General features: G+C 43.9%; 1 protein-coding gene across 4 annotated transcripts in view; it reads left to right on the top strand.

The window, feature by feature from the left end:
- The window catches only part of KLF7 (Kruppel like factor 7), a 97,767-nt gene extending 85,501 nt beyond the window's left edge, over positions 1 to 12,266 (top strand). For 2 of the 4 annotated variants that reach the window (XM_021074496.1, XM_021074495.1), the window contains one exon: positions 5,973 to 12,261. In XM_021074496.1, the coding sequence (XP_020930155.1) occupies positions 5,973 to 6,024 (52 nt within the window). In that variant the 3' untranslated portion in view covers positions 6,025 to 12,261. 4 annotated transcript variants of the gene reach the window in all.

The following is a 13,422-nucleotide window of genomic DNA, read 5'->3' as shown; positions in this document are numbered from 1 at the left end:
AAATAAAGCCCCCAGGCCTCCTGGAGCCTGAAGATAACCTCCCACCCCAGGGCTAAGGAAGTACACTCCATGAAGCTATTGTCTCTCATCCCCTTGGAGCTCCCTTCTGCTAACCTTCCTGCCCCCCCCAACAACCTGTTTTTTAATGTCTCTCCCATTACCTTGAGGGCTCCCTGAATTTATGTGAATCCGCAGTTGTTCTTTTATAGATTATATTTCAGTGATGATCTTCTCTCAACTCCCATCTCAAGGGCATTCCTCTCTGACCCTGGCTACTAATAGAGAAGGGACATAGATGGTCACTCTTGGTCCACAGCTTGGAGAAAGAACATTATTATATTAAGGGGGATGCAGAGGAATCCTTTATCAGTTACCCAAATAATGGTGGTAGTAGGTACAGATGAGGCACCCTGTCCTGAAGGGTGGTGAGGTTCTTCCCTGGAGATGGAGCATTATGGACAGCCATTATCCTTGGAAACAGACAGAGAATTCTTAGGGGGAAATTACCAGTTAGTATTCTTCTCTTCTTGTCTCCTGAGTTATTAAGCCATATGCAGCTGTCTAGCACTTGACATATGAGGATTCAGTCTGACCATTGGTGTGATTTATATGAAGAAATGCTTCAAACCCATTGGATATTTCAGTGAAGGACATGTCAGGGATGGAAAATTTACCTAGTTCTCTGTGCTCTTTTCTTCATCACAATATACCTGGGTTTCTGTAGCTAGAAATCTGCTGAGGTGATGGCACAAGTTCTGTAACATGGTACTTGGGGAAGCTGGTGAGTAGCTCAAAGTCCTGTGGTGTGGGCTGAGGGTCAGTGTGTTTTCACCAATGTCAGAAACCAGGGAGTGGAGTTGACTGGTGTCTCCTGACAGGTAGCACCTTATACTTCAATTGCAGGAACTGCACTGAGAATTAAAGCAGGTCTGGGAGACAGCGTAGGGAGTTGGAGTGGTCCCAGAGCCAATGAAAGGAAAGCCTGGAGTGGCTGGGGACTTGATGTTCCATAGAGGAGTTTGACCTTCAGAAACAGGGCATCTGTAGTCCTCTGCAGGACACAGAATCCTGATAGTACCACAGTGCATGTGAGCGCAGAAACCTATCTCTTGCCTTGTATAATTGGAGCAATCTGACCACCCTATTTAGAAGCTAAACTAGGATTGGGGTTTCTGGTCCTTAAAGCATGGACCAAGTCTAACTTATGCTTGCATTTCGCCTATAGGGTAGATTCAAAAAAATACATGAGTTTTTGTTTGTTTTGCTAACATTTAAAATTGCTAAATGTCACAAAAATCTCTATTCCTGGCTTTTTGTGGAAAAATCAGAAGATTTGGTAAGAGTGGGCTCACAGTCCCATGTGGCCATAATTTTCTGGAGCTGGAGAGTCATCACGTCCTATCATGGTGGCCATGTGATCACTCATGTGTCGCTGCGCCCCCACCCCCGCCCCAGTCTCCTCGGTGTGCAGCGTCAATTGCCAAGGGTCATCCCACGGACTGTTGTCTCCTCCTACTGGAGAGGGCTATTCCTCCATCTCTGTGCCTTGTCAGCAGTGGAATCAGATGGTTTCAAAGTGCTGTGTTTCCTACACTTGACCCATCGCATCCTTTTACTTGATCTGTCTGGCCCCTGAAGACGTTGGGTTTTAGGACCTCTGGCTTTAGGTTCGGGCTAGAGAAGAAAGCAGTGAGGTGGCTCTGCCATTTCTTAATGAGCACTGAGCAGGGCAGCGCACTAAGTGGTCAACTGTTAGGGGCCAGCCCAAAGAGCATGGCTCCTGACGGCAGTTATCAGGGCTGTTTCCACAAGAGAAATACGCAGATATAATCCAGGGAGACAGCTCCTAGGGTAGTACCTCCAAGATCTTGGGGAGTTGAGAGGAGGCATTTTGACCTTTGATCTCCACGTCAGCCCACTTCTAGGTGTTGAGAAATAGCAACCTGAATCTAGCCCTTTGGGGCCCTGGAGGGTTGTTATTGGTTTAATGCCCATGTGACTTTAGTGGGCCTTTTTCATAAGCAAGAGAAAGGACAATAGGGGTTTGACTAGTTCTCTGTAATGAACAAATTTCAATCACTAAGGACCTTCTCATTTAAGGTCATCTGACTGCTTTGTAGTCATAAATACCCTCTTGGGGTAGATTACCCTTAGAATTATTTGATTCTGCATTTCTAGATGCTGAGTCTATCTATTGCTTTTTACTTTACTATTCCTATGTGGAACTCAGTAAATATACATTAATAAATGTAAATTAACCATGACTGAGTATCTTGCTGGTGTGTATTGAATTTAAATAAAACCTCAATGGTAAGGGACCTCGTCTAATTCGAAGCTCCATACACTCCCTAGAATTTGAACAAATAATGATGCTAGTTTGATTCAGGAGGCATGCTGTCACATTTCATACCAGGCTAAAGATTTGGTTTGTTTTTTCCCTTTTTTTTTTTTCCTGAAAGAGCTTGAAGAGTAAAGATAGATACTTATGCATAAATTGCTAGATACCCAGCACAGGCTAGGCAATTGGCAAAAGCAGAATAAAAGTACGGAACACACACATCATTGAGTGGTTCTTTCAAATGAAGTTCTATATCAAGAATACTATTTTCCTGTAAGTTCTCAGGCTATGGAAAAGAAAAGAAAAAGGTTTTGTACTGCTAAGACTTCTGCTTTGCCTCTTACCATCTCAAATCCCCTATTCCTGTTTTGGACAGGAAGGCTCTTTTGTGTCTGCTCTCTTGCTTTCTTACAGGTCCTTGCTGCTCAGGCCTGACCAGATTAATCTAGATTAGTTTTCTAGTTGCTACCATTACCAACTGCCACAAATGTATCATCGTTATTTATCTTTGGAAATTTATTATCTCACAGTTCTGTAGGTTAGAAGTCTAGCACAGGTCTCACAGGGAGTAAAATCAAGGTATGGGCTGGGCTTCTTTTTGGAGGCTCAATGGAAGAATCTAAGTCCTTGTCTTTTCCAGCTTCCAGGTTTGCCCACTTTTCTTGACTCCTGTCCCCATCCTTTTTTTATTTAAAAAATTTTTTTTTGCCTTTTAGGGCCGCATTTGCAGCATGCGAAGGTTCCTAGGCTAGGGGTCTAGTCAGAGCTACAGCTGCTGGCCTACACCACAGCTACTTCAATGCCAGATCCAAGCCGCATCTGTGACTACACCTCAGCTCACAGCAGTGCCAGATCCTTAACCCACTGAGCAAGGCCAGGGATTGAACCCTCAACCTCATGATTCCTAGTGAGCTTCATTTCCGTTGTACCACTATGGGAACTCTGACCTGATTCTTTAATCATCGTATCAAGGCCTCATGCTGCCATCTCTCTGGTTTTTTCTTTTGACTTCCTCTTCCATTTTTTAAAGACCTTTGCAGTGACCTTGGGCCACCCAGATAATCCAGAGTAATCTTCTATTTTAAGGTCAGCTGATGAGCAAATTATTTCCATCAAGCCTTTAACTCCTCTTTGCCTTGGAACCTAACACATTCACAAGTTCCAGGGATGAGGTATAGATATTTGGGGAGAGCCATCCATTATCCTGCCTACTACAAACTCCTTAAATCAACAGCTCAGCTACTCAGAAGCTGGTATGGCCAAGAGCTCTGGCGTCAGGCTGTTTGGGTTCAGGGTTTGGCTTTGCCTCTCTCTGATGAATCTCCCATCTGGTAGAGGGCATAAGAATGGTACCTTCTTTATAGAGTTCTTGTGAGGATGTCAACTTTAAAAAAGAAATACCTATGAAAAGAACTTCCCAACTTAGATCTTCCTTTAGGCTACTGCAGTGATGGCAAGAAGGAGAAAAGGAAGAAAGGAGGGAGGGAGGAAAGAAAGAGAAGAGGCAGTGGGCAGTACTTAGTGTACCCTCAGGACAGCACAGAGTTGCACAAGTCAAAAACTAAATCCCCTGCAGGCTCTATTGCTTTTTCCCTTTTCTTTTCTTTCTTCTTTTCTTTTTTTGTACCAGTAACATCAAGTACTTGCTTTTGAAGAAAAGTTATCACCGTTTTATAGGAAATCAAATCCCCTTAGATTTGGTATCTGCAAGATGCTTAGATGGAACCCAAGCATCTTGCGGACACCAAATCAGGGCATGAAATAAGTGGTTAGAGTAAGGATTACTATTACTCAATGTGTTATGGGAGTAGATCATTTTCTACTGCACTTTTCCCACTAGACTTTGCATTTTTTTCATTTTACCTTTGTTCTGTTGTGCTTCATTTCCTTGAGGTTCTGTCCAGCACGTGTGCCTGTTTCAGAAATGACCACAGACAGTGTGCAGAGAATGTTGGGGTGAGGGGATAAGGCCGGTGTTGTGGTTTGTTGTTCTAGGAATGAGCAAATACAGGGAAATTCTGCAGAACAGGAAGCCTTTCTAACCTCACCAAGACAGCTTGCTAGCATCCCACCCTGAGTTTGGACTCTGAGGGTATTCGGGGACCCTGGGACTCTCCTCCCAGGTGGGAAGGTGGCTAGTTTCTAGAGGAGGACCTGAGGGGGAACACGCCCCCAGGGCCAAAAAATGACTGCTCACTTCTGTGCTGCCCTCTCAGGAATTCCAGCCAGAACCTGAGATTGTATGTAGACTTCAGGGGTGTGGAAATGTTTGCTCTATTAGTTATAAGCACAAAACCCTGACTCATACTGGCATTAGGGTATTTAGTAGTTCAGATAATTAAGAAGAACAGAATTGGATTAGTCTTTAGGATTGGCTGAGTCCAGGTTCTCAGATGTTGTCATTAGGACTAGAAACTGTCTCCCTTTCCTCTGCAGGCCCCAATTTTTCCCATTGCCTTCATTCTCAAGCAGGCTTTTCCCCACATGGCCATATGGACACCTGCAACTCCAGGCTTCAATCTTGGTACCCTTACCCTAAGGGAGAGAGATCTCTTCCTATATTTTCAGCAAATGTCCCAGAGCTGGCTCTCATTGACCTTTATGAGTCACCTAATGGTCACTAGCAGATTACTATGGCCATGACTTCAGCCTCAGGAGGATGGTCAGCTCCATTCAGTTGAGAGTGCAGGAGAGTTGCTACCCCGGGGACAGTCAAGTTGGTGGTATCAGAAGAAGGGCAGGAGTAAAGACAGCCACTGCGTTCGCCCTGAGGCTGAGGAATGCACTCAGTGGTGGACCTTGGATACTGAGAAATGGTTCAAAAGAGGGGGCTTATAGATCCACCGGGGTCCCCATCACACATGTTCCACTGGCTGGCTGTGCGACTCTAGCCTCAGTGTCCTTACCACACGTACACCAAAGGGGTGTGAATACTTAGCGTGGAAAGCTGCTAGGGATGTTACTGGGGTAATATTGGGGAGATACCTAGCACATGCCTGCATATTATACCATACTTAATAGACATGAGCTTTTTCTCAACTTGAATATAGAGTGTCTCTATAGATGTGCGAGTATCACAGACAGCATTTCTGGGCTTTCCTTGTGAGGTTTAAGACTAAAATCCAGTTGTTGAAATATTAGCATTTCATCATTCAGTAGTACAGACTAAGCATTCTTTGCTGTGTTGATAGTATGTGGGCGTGGCACATCTTGTTTCCAAAATACTTTTACATTTGTGTCTCCTTTAATAATGACAGTAATGATAAGGATAGTTGATGCTCATTGAGATCTTACCATGTGCCAGGAAATCTTCTAAGCACTTTACGGAGATCATCTCATTTCATTCCCACAACCCACCTAGGAGGTAAGCGCTGTAATTATCCCCGTTGTACTGAGGAGGAATTAAAGAACAGCGAGGTTAAGGTGCTCAGAGTCATACAGCTCCTGGAAGAGCTGGGATTCAAACCCAAGCAGGCTGAGCCCTGAGCTCCCCTTCCCTACACACCGCCTTGTCTTCTCAACTCCCATGCACTGCCTCTCTTGAAGGCAGGAGGAGTCATTTTCTAATGGGTGAAGGAAGTGGAGTTCTTCACCCAGATCCCTCTAATATCCTTGTTGTTTTTCTGTCTCCTAGGTGTTTTTCCAGGTCTGACCATCTTGCCCTCCATATGAAGAGACATATCTAAGAAAGCTAAAGGCCAGAGTTGCCATGGCATCGGCCATTGTCTGAAGGAAATGCCGCGAGGCGGGGCTGGACTTCGAGCGGGGACCCATTGCCTCGCAGGAGAAAGTTCTCACTGATAAACCTCTGTGTACACACACGCACACATGCGCACACACACACACAGTCATGCACTCAGCTATATTTAAAATATATACGTCTATTCTTTATGCCTTGCCCTAGCCAGATGGTCGAAGATGAAGAAGAAGGGAACCCGGTGAACTCAGCAAGGCAGTCTGGCTGCTTACTTCAGCACTATTGGAATTATTTCCCGCTGTTGCCAATGGAAATCAAAGAAAATGGCTGTGACGTCTCTGCAGGTGGACGGCAGTAAGAGGGGCTCATTTAACTTGCTTCTCAGTGCAACTTGATAGGAGAATACAACGTCTTAAAGTTGCATATGTGTAGCACTAATGTTTCTTTTTAAATAGTTGGGGGAAAATGACCTAGAAAACCAAATTGCAGTTTGGTAGCCAAAATTAACTCTTGGTTTATTTGTCCTTTGTGTGTGAAAAGTCCTACTATTCCGTGCGTCCGACTTCCTCACAGAACTGTTGATCAGTTTTGGTTCTTCTTAGTACTATTGAGATCTTTCCAGTCGATACCAACGGCCTTAGCGGCGGCAGACTCTGGAATAACACCTTACACCTTTCTGGCCTGCATTTCTCTAGACTTCACTCTCCAGGGAGGAGTTTTCTTTTCTTACTTTTTGACTCTTGCACACCATATGCACTAGGGATTCTGGAAACTTCTAGCATGACTGCAAAGTGGCCAAGAGAATAAAGTCCTTGATGATAAATCACAGTATATCCCTTGAGCCTCACCTTATTGCCAGTGCTAGATTTTTTCTTTTTAATCTCTCTTTTTTGCTAACGAAAACTTGAAAAGCTTATTTGGAAGCTTAAATGTTTTACCTTTTCTCCATGGACTAAACCTCTCCAGGACTCTCTCTCTCTCTCTCTCGGCACCTGGATGTCCAGCTCTCGAAGCAGCCAATCAGATGGGACATCACACTTTTCTCATCCCCCTTGAGGCATCATGACCTCAGCCTATAGTGATCGACCCCGTGCTATGTGTCATTGCTACCCAGTAACCAGTTTCAGCATAGATGTCGCTACTCTCAAAGGGCAGCTGCATATTTAACTCACTCTGGGTTATGACCTGACAAAAAGCCAAAAATACCACTCTGTCCAGGAGTGAGGAAAACGGAGGTTGCCTCCCAAGTCTGGTGGCTTCAAAAACCATCACCCTCTCTTCCTCTCTCATACCCACCGAGTCATATCACCCCACTTGTTAAAACTCACCATTCAGAATGCTGTTGTGGGAATGAAGGGTGGACATTTAACGAAAGGGTTGAGATGTTTCTCTCATGGTCCGTCTAAAAGGAGAGACACGTTTCTGAGTTTTTTTTTTTTTTTTTTTTTTTTTTTTTTTTTTTTTTTTTTTTTTTTGGCTAGGCCCACCATGGCTTGTGACCTAGAGCACCCGGGATCAAGAGAGGCCTCACACTTACTCTGCAAGCTGACTTCGAGGGGTTACATGCCTCACTTTCCATCCCCCCCCACACACATCCAATATCGGTCTCCATCTACCCGCATTCTTAGCTAGCTGGCACTGGCCTCAACTCCAAAGACTGCCTTCAGGACCATTAAATGGCCTATGCAAGCAAGCGGGGTGGTTATTAGGGCAGATTGTATATTTTGTATATTCTGGGACCATCCCTTCAAGACACGTCTAACAAAACAAAAATGGCATTTGGTCCGCCCATGGTTGCTGCTCCTTCCTACCAGCTGGCTCCCCTCCTGCCCTCCTTTGACTGTTTGATTCATTGACTGTTAAAATGCCAACCCATACCTATTTGGGATGCAAAACTGAAGTCTTTAAAAGGAAATAATGTAAGAAACAGATACATTTATGACAGCAACCTTCAAGATCCTTGGCATTTGGTTTCTCAGCTTTCTACAAACTTTGATTTCACTGAAATGTTGAAACTACTCGTCTGAGGGTAAAGGAGCCTCCTTATCACAAATGCTGTAGCTGCCAATTGGACACTTGGGGCATTCTGAGGTCTGGCCCTTAAAGTTTTCTTTCTCTTTTTCTTTTTTTCAATTTAGACCAAAAAAAAAAAAAAAAAAACAAAAAACAAACAAACAAAAAAAAAACAAAAAAACTCCACAAAAAACAACAAAAAAAGAAAACCACCCTAAACACACACACACACACACACACACACACACACAAAATCTGCCCATTTGCCAGAGGCAATTATGTATATGTTAGTTGGAGGGTATTTAAAAAAAAAATCAGTTTTATTCCAAAGATTTAAAACTAGACATGACTTAGAAACCATTTCTGGAGCACTGCTTGCTGACAATCTCGTAGTTCTCGACTGCATTTGAGTGCATTTGTAGCCAGTCCATCAGGGCATACCATGGGATTATATTTGAATGTGTGGTACATCCTTTCTCCATGAAGGATGTGTGAGGGACCTTGAACCTCAGCTGTATTAAACTGTAGCGCCTCCAGTCAGTGCACTAGATGATACTTTAGATACCCCAGATTGTGTTGGTTCCTTGGTTTCCCTTTCTAGAGCAGCCTCCAGCATGACTGCACGCACACACCAGTGATGGCATTAGCCGTGGCTGCCATGATTTTACAAACGTTCTCTCCCCAGCTGGAGCTGCTCTTGCCTCTCGAAATGCTATTATTAAGGGTTTATGATACTTAATTTAATTTTTGAACTGACCAATGCAAGGCTCTATTAAAAAGAAAGTTTTAAAAAAAATGCAAAAGAGTAATCATTGCTTGTTCACTCCCCGTTGTCATCTGCGGTCTTGAAAAGATCTCATTTGAATGTGGCAGAACAAAGGCCCTTTGGTCTTCATCAGTGTTTGAAATGTTCAGCAATTCCTCTCTCTTTTGTATGAGCGAGGTCCTTTGTAATCTGCTCCTGACCTTTCTCCGAGCAGGATGCACTGAACCACGATGGTGCAGCTTGCTTGCTTCAGGCATCTGTTGACTGTGAGAACTGGCCTGAGAATCTGGTGGGTGCTAAGCGTATGGCTTTGAAACTGTTCTTCTCTAGCCGGTTTGACACCTCTGAATGATTACCAGTCTGGTCTGTGGGGGGTGGAGGGGAGCGGTAGCCGCAGTCATTTTGGATACAGATTTGTGATAAAGAACCCATCATCTCTGAAATGGCAGAGGTGGTTGGAAAGCGTGCTGGAGTGAACGGGCTTTCCAAGAAAAACCCGAAGCTAGTCTTCTTCCAAGAGGACAGGTTATTTAGAACAGTGCTTTAATGGACATTTGAAACACAGGAAACCACTTTCTCATTTAAATTGTTACCTCCCAACCTTCCAGGGGATCTCAAATTTGAAAGGAAAAACCCGGCATGGTGTTTCTTTAGTTGTCCTCTCAAGCACGCTTTATCCAGGGTTCAGAGTTTAAAGTATAGAAAAAGAGTGTTTCTAAGCCATTGACAATTTTGTTTCAATTTGTGCTTCTTTCTCCTACCACATGGCTGTAAGTCAAAGATGTGGAAACCTGAAATTATAATGCTGCTCCTAGCTACTGGCTTCCTGCCCCACTGGTGGTTAATTGGCCCAGCGTAATGCCTGGTGGTGATGAGTATTACGTCCAGAAAAAGAGATGTTTGGATTCCATGACAAAGCTGCATTTTATAAAAATATCAGAGACCCCCAAATGAACTTCATGCTGGCCATTTCCTCTCCTCTCTGTGCTCTCCTTTGCAAAGCCCTTCAGTCTCCCCTCTCCTCCCCACCTCCACCTCCTGTGCCCTTTCTACATCTTTGATTGCCTGCTTATAACAGGGTAAAAAAGACAGCCAACCTCATGCATGATGAGCAGAACTAGTTCCCTTTAAAAAAAACAAACAAACAAAAACCTTCTTTGAATCTAGAGGCCAGAGAAGGTTTTTGGTTTTTTTTTTTTCTCCTAGGGACTTCAGTTTGGGATAAGCTTCCAGATTAGCCATGTCTACTTGCATCAAAGGGGAAATAAATGGGACTTTCAGGGTGGCTCAGCCAGTGCATTCAGAACTTATGCCTGTAGCCCCGACTCCTGAATTCTATGGCAAAGACAAAAGAATTGAACTCAAATGGCAAGAACGACAAAATTTAATGATTAATTTTATTGGTTCACAATGGTTTCCTCTGTGGAAGTCACTTCGTAAAATATAAAGTATAGTGCAAGATACTTTTGGCTTCTCTTGCACGAATTGGTTTCAGGAGAAGGAAGAAGCTTGGGAAAGTCAAGAGATGCAATGTATCTAACTACAAAAGTCAAATTAATTGTTTCTTTTCTAAAAAATCTGAGGAGGGCCAGCTTTTCTGGCCGCCATTTTGCACCCAGATCTTTGCCAAAGTGAAAAGTCATTAAGTAGAACCTGGTTGAAATCTACTCGCGGAAGCGTTCTTTCCCTGGCATCTTCCGGAAGTGGCCGAGGACAAGTGTGGGGAGGGAGGAGGAGGAGGGAATTTGCATTCCGGGTCTGGATGATGGTAAACATGGTGATATTTCCCTTTGGAAACTAGAGGGGCTGGCTGGCCTGAGTATACATCAATGCCTCTTTGATGGCCTACTTTCCTCAGTGAGGATCTTTGGGAATACTTGAGTTGGAACAACAAAAATGTGTCAAAGGAAGCAAAAACTGTTTGTAAATGTGAGATCCCATGACTAACTGCCTGAGGCTTTAGGATTTTCTCTCGCCTTTAACCCTCTCTTAAATCTCCTCTGTGGGTTCCTAATAGATCCCGGAAAAGGGACAAATAAAGCTGCAATTAACTCTCTCACGTGCACCCTTCCAATATAGTACTGTATTCTTCAGGTGTCTTGCATGTACGTACAAGTCCTCGGAAAACAGGTAAAAAGAAAATGGAGAGAGAAATCCTAGGCCGTCGCTTCACAAATATCCCAAACGAGATGACTCTTTTCAAACAGGGCTCCCTCTCAGCAGTCATGAGGGAAGGTTGATACGTTCTTTGTTGGGGACTGTTTATACAATTTTTTTCAACTGTGAGCTTTGGAATCGTAAACTGCTTTGACTCCAGCTTCTGTCTACTGCCATAAAATGGATCCCACGTCAGAATAATGAGGGTGGTATGAGTGCACACAGCTGGACACGTGTGCACCTGTACCTAATGTACCTTCGCAGAAGGAAAACACTTAGGCTACTGACGTTTACGAGGAGTAGCCACCAGTGCCTACTATCTTTTGGGGGGGATGGATGCTTATAATTGCCAGTATATTGAAAACACACTGGGAGTTCCACATAGAGGGGAGGGGCTGAGGGTGGGGAGAGGGGACATTTTAATCCTAGGCCTTTGGGCCCGGGGCAGAATGATTTCTGCAAATCTAGGTCCTGAAAGGCTTTGGGGCTCATTGGCTAGTTCTCAACCTTTTTTGCTTTTTGTTTTTCTCAGCATGCATTTTCTACCTAACCCCAGACTTGGTTGCATTTCTTTGTCTTTCACTTCTGCTTCATTCCAGGGAGGAAAAATACACCTGTTATGGCCAAGATCTCCTTGCTAACACAGAGGCAAAAATAAATGTTTAATGTTTTTGAAGCCTCCCCCTTCCTTTCCATAAGCCCCCCACCCCAGACTCCTTCTCTCTTGTCGCCCCCTTCCTCCTCCCACCACATAACTTCCCAGCCACCACTTTTCTTTCCAATCTCTATGACCCTCTTAAAAGTTGCTCGAAGACCTTTGTTTTTGCACTATACATTTCCTTTTTGCCAGATGTGTCTAACAAGTGTGTTTGGAGAGACCTACTCCCAGCCCCCTCCCCTCCCCCACCTCCCTCGGTCACATGCTCTCAGGCCTTCTCTGGTATTTATAATATATCACAGAAGTACCCAGTCTTATAGCCCTCGGTTATGCCTTTTTTTGACATTTTATTTTTTTTAAGCTTTTTATATATATATATATAAATATATTACTTTGTCAAGTTTTTTTGCTGTACAAAAGTCTTAAGATTTAAAACTATTATTTGTATTATATGATGGTGGTATGTTAATGTTACAAAATTATTAATGAAGAAAAAATTTATTTTTGTTACTGGTCTGTTTCATAATTCTTTTTTAAATTGGTATATTGTAAGATATCTATGCAAAAAATGTTATGTGACGCATTTTTATTTAAGAATGTAATATGTGTAATAAACAGTAGAATGTGTTTGGCCTTGGAATGCCTTACTGTATTTCTCCTTAGCCTGTTTCGTCAGGGAGAAAAAAAATCCTCAAAGGGACACAAATGGGTCCTTACATACCTCATGAGAGTTTTCTTTCTCAGAGGAGGGGAAGGCGAAAGATTGTATTAGGTCATTTGTCTTTGTTTGGGAGGTCGCTGAGTGTGTGTGTGCATGTGTGTTTTATGGTTTCAATGAGGTAGCTCAATGCCCAGATAAGAAGGAACACTGAAGACGGTTTATTTCTTCAAGGGGAGGAGGAGAGCAAATGGTTGGAGGTTATGAAAAGCAATATTTTAGAACGAGGTGGATTGTGGGATGTTATTTGTTTGGGGGGTTCGGAGCAGCTTATTGAAAGCCGTTTATTTGGAGAGAAAAGGGAAAAGTCGGTTCTGGGATGGCATTAATGAGAGCAGATTTGCGGAGAATAACTTGAAGCAGTTGGTGGAGGAGGGAAGAAGGGCAAAGGTGAGAAGAAATAATTGAGGTGGGAGTCAGTTTACAGGAGGAGGCTGGTGACAAAGTGGGGAAGAGACGGCTGGTCAGAGGCAGCGCTATTTGGGCGGCTCTGCGGAGTACCAGCAGGGTGCAAATAGAAGCGGCCTGGAAACCAAGAAGAGGGAGCATTCCCAGAACTGGAAAGAATACTTACCAAAATCTTCTCTCCCACACATGATTTCCAGGAAAGAACATCCAAGTAAAAGCAGGAAGGCAGAGCACCTGACTGGTGTTACGATCCCAGCCCCCCTTGCAGAGCGCATCCTGAGAAAAGTGGTGTATTCCCTGGGAGCGACAGTGAGCACGTTTGTCCCCTGCACGGGACATGGTGCTACTCAAGCTTTCTTTTCACACTTTGGACTTATGAACACCAAAAGAATGGTGAAGCTGATGGCTTGTGTCCTCCTCCTAATAAAACTCAAGGTAAAGAGAACAGTAGATGCTTCAGGGGCCAGGGAAATATTTTAGAAAATTATCAATATCTATTGCCATGTCTTTCCGTGCAGGCCTGTGAGCTGGACAGCAGGGCCAGCCAAGGCCGGCTGATGGGAAACTATAGGCTCCAGTGGGAGAAACACTGAGCCCTGGAGTCCACAGCCCTACCTGGTGATCCCTGGATGTTTAGTAGACCCATGACTAGCTGAGTAATGTAACC

Source organism: Sus scrofa, chromosome 15, assembly GCF_000003025.6.
Source record: "Sus scrofa isolate TJ Tabasco breed Duroc chromosome 15, Sscrofa11.1, whole genome shotgun sequence".
Taxonomy (NCBI): Eukaryota; Metazoa; Chordata; class Mammalia; order Artiodactyla; family Suidae; genus Sus; species Sus scrofa.
Note: the sequence above shows the minus strand (reverse complement) of the source record. Positions and strands in the feature narration are given on the sequence as shown.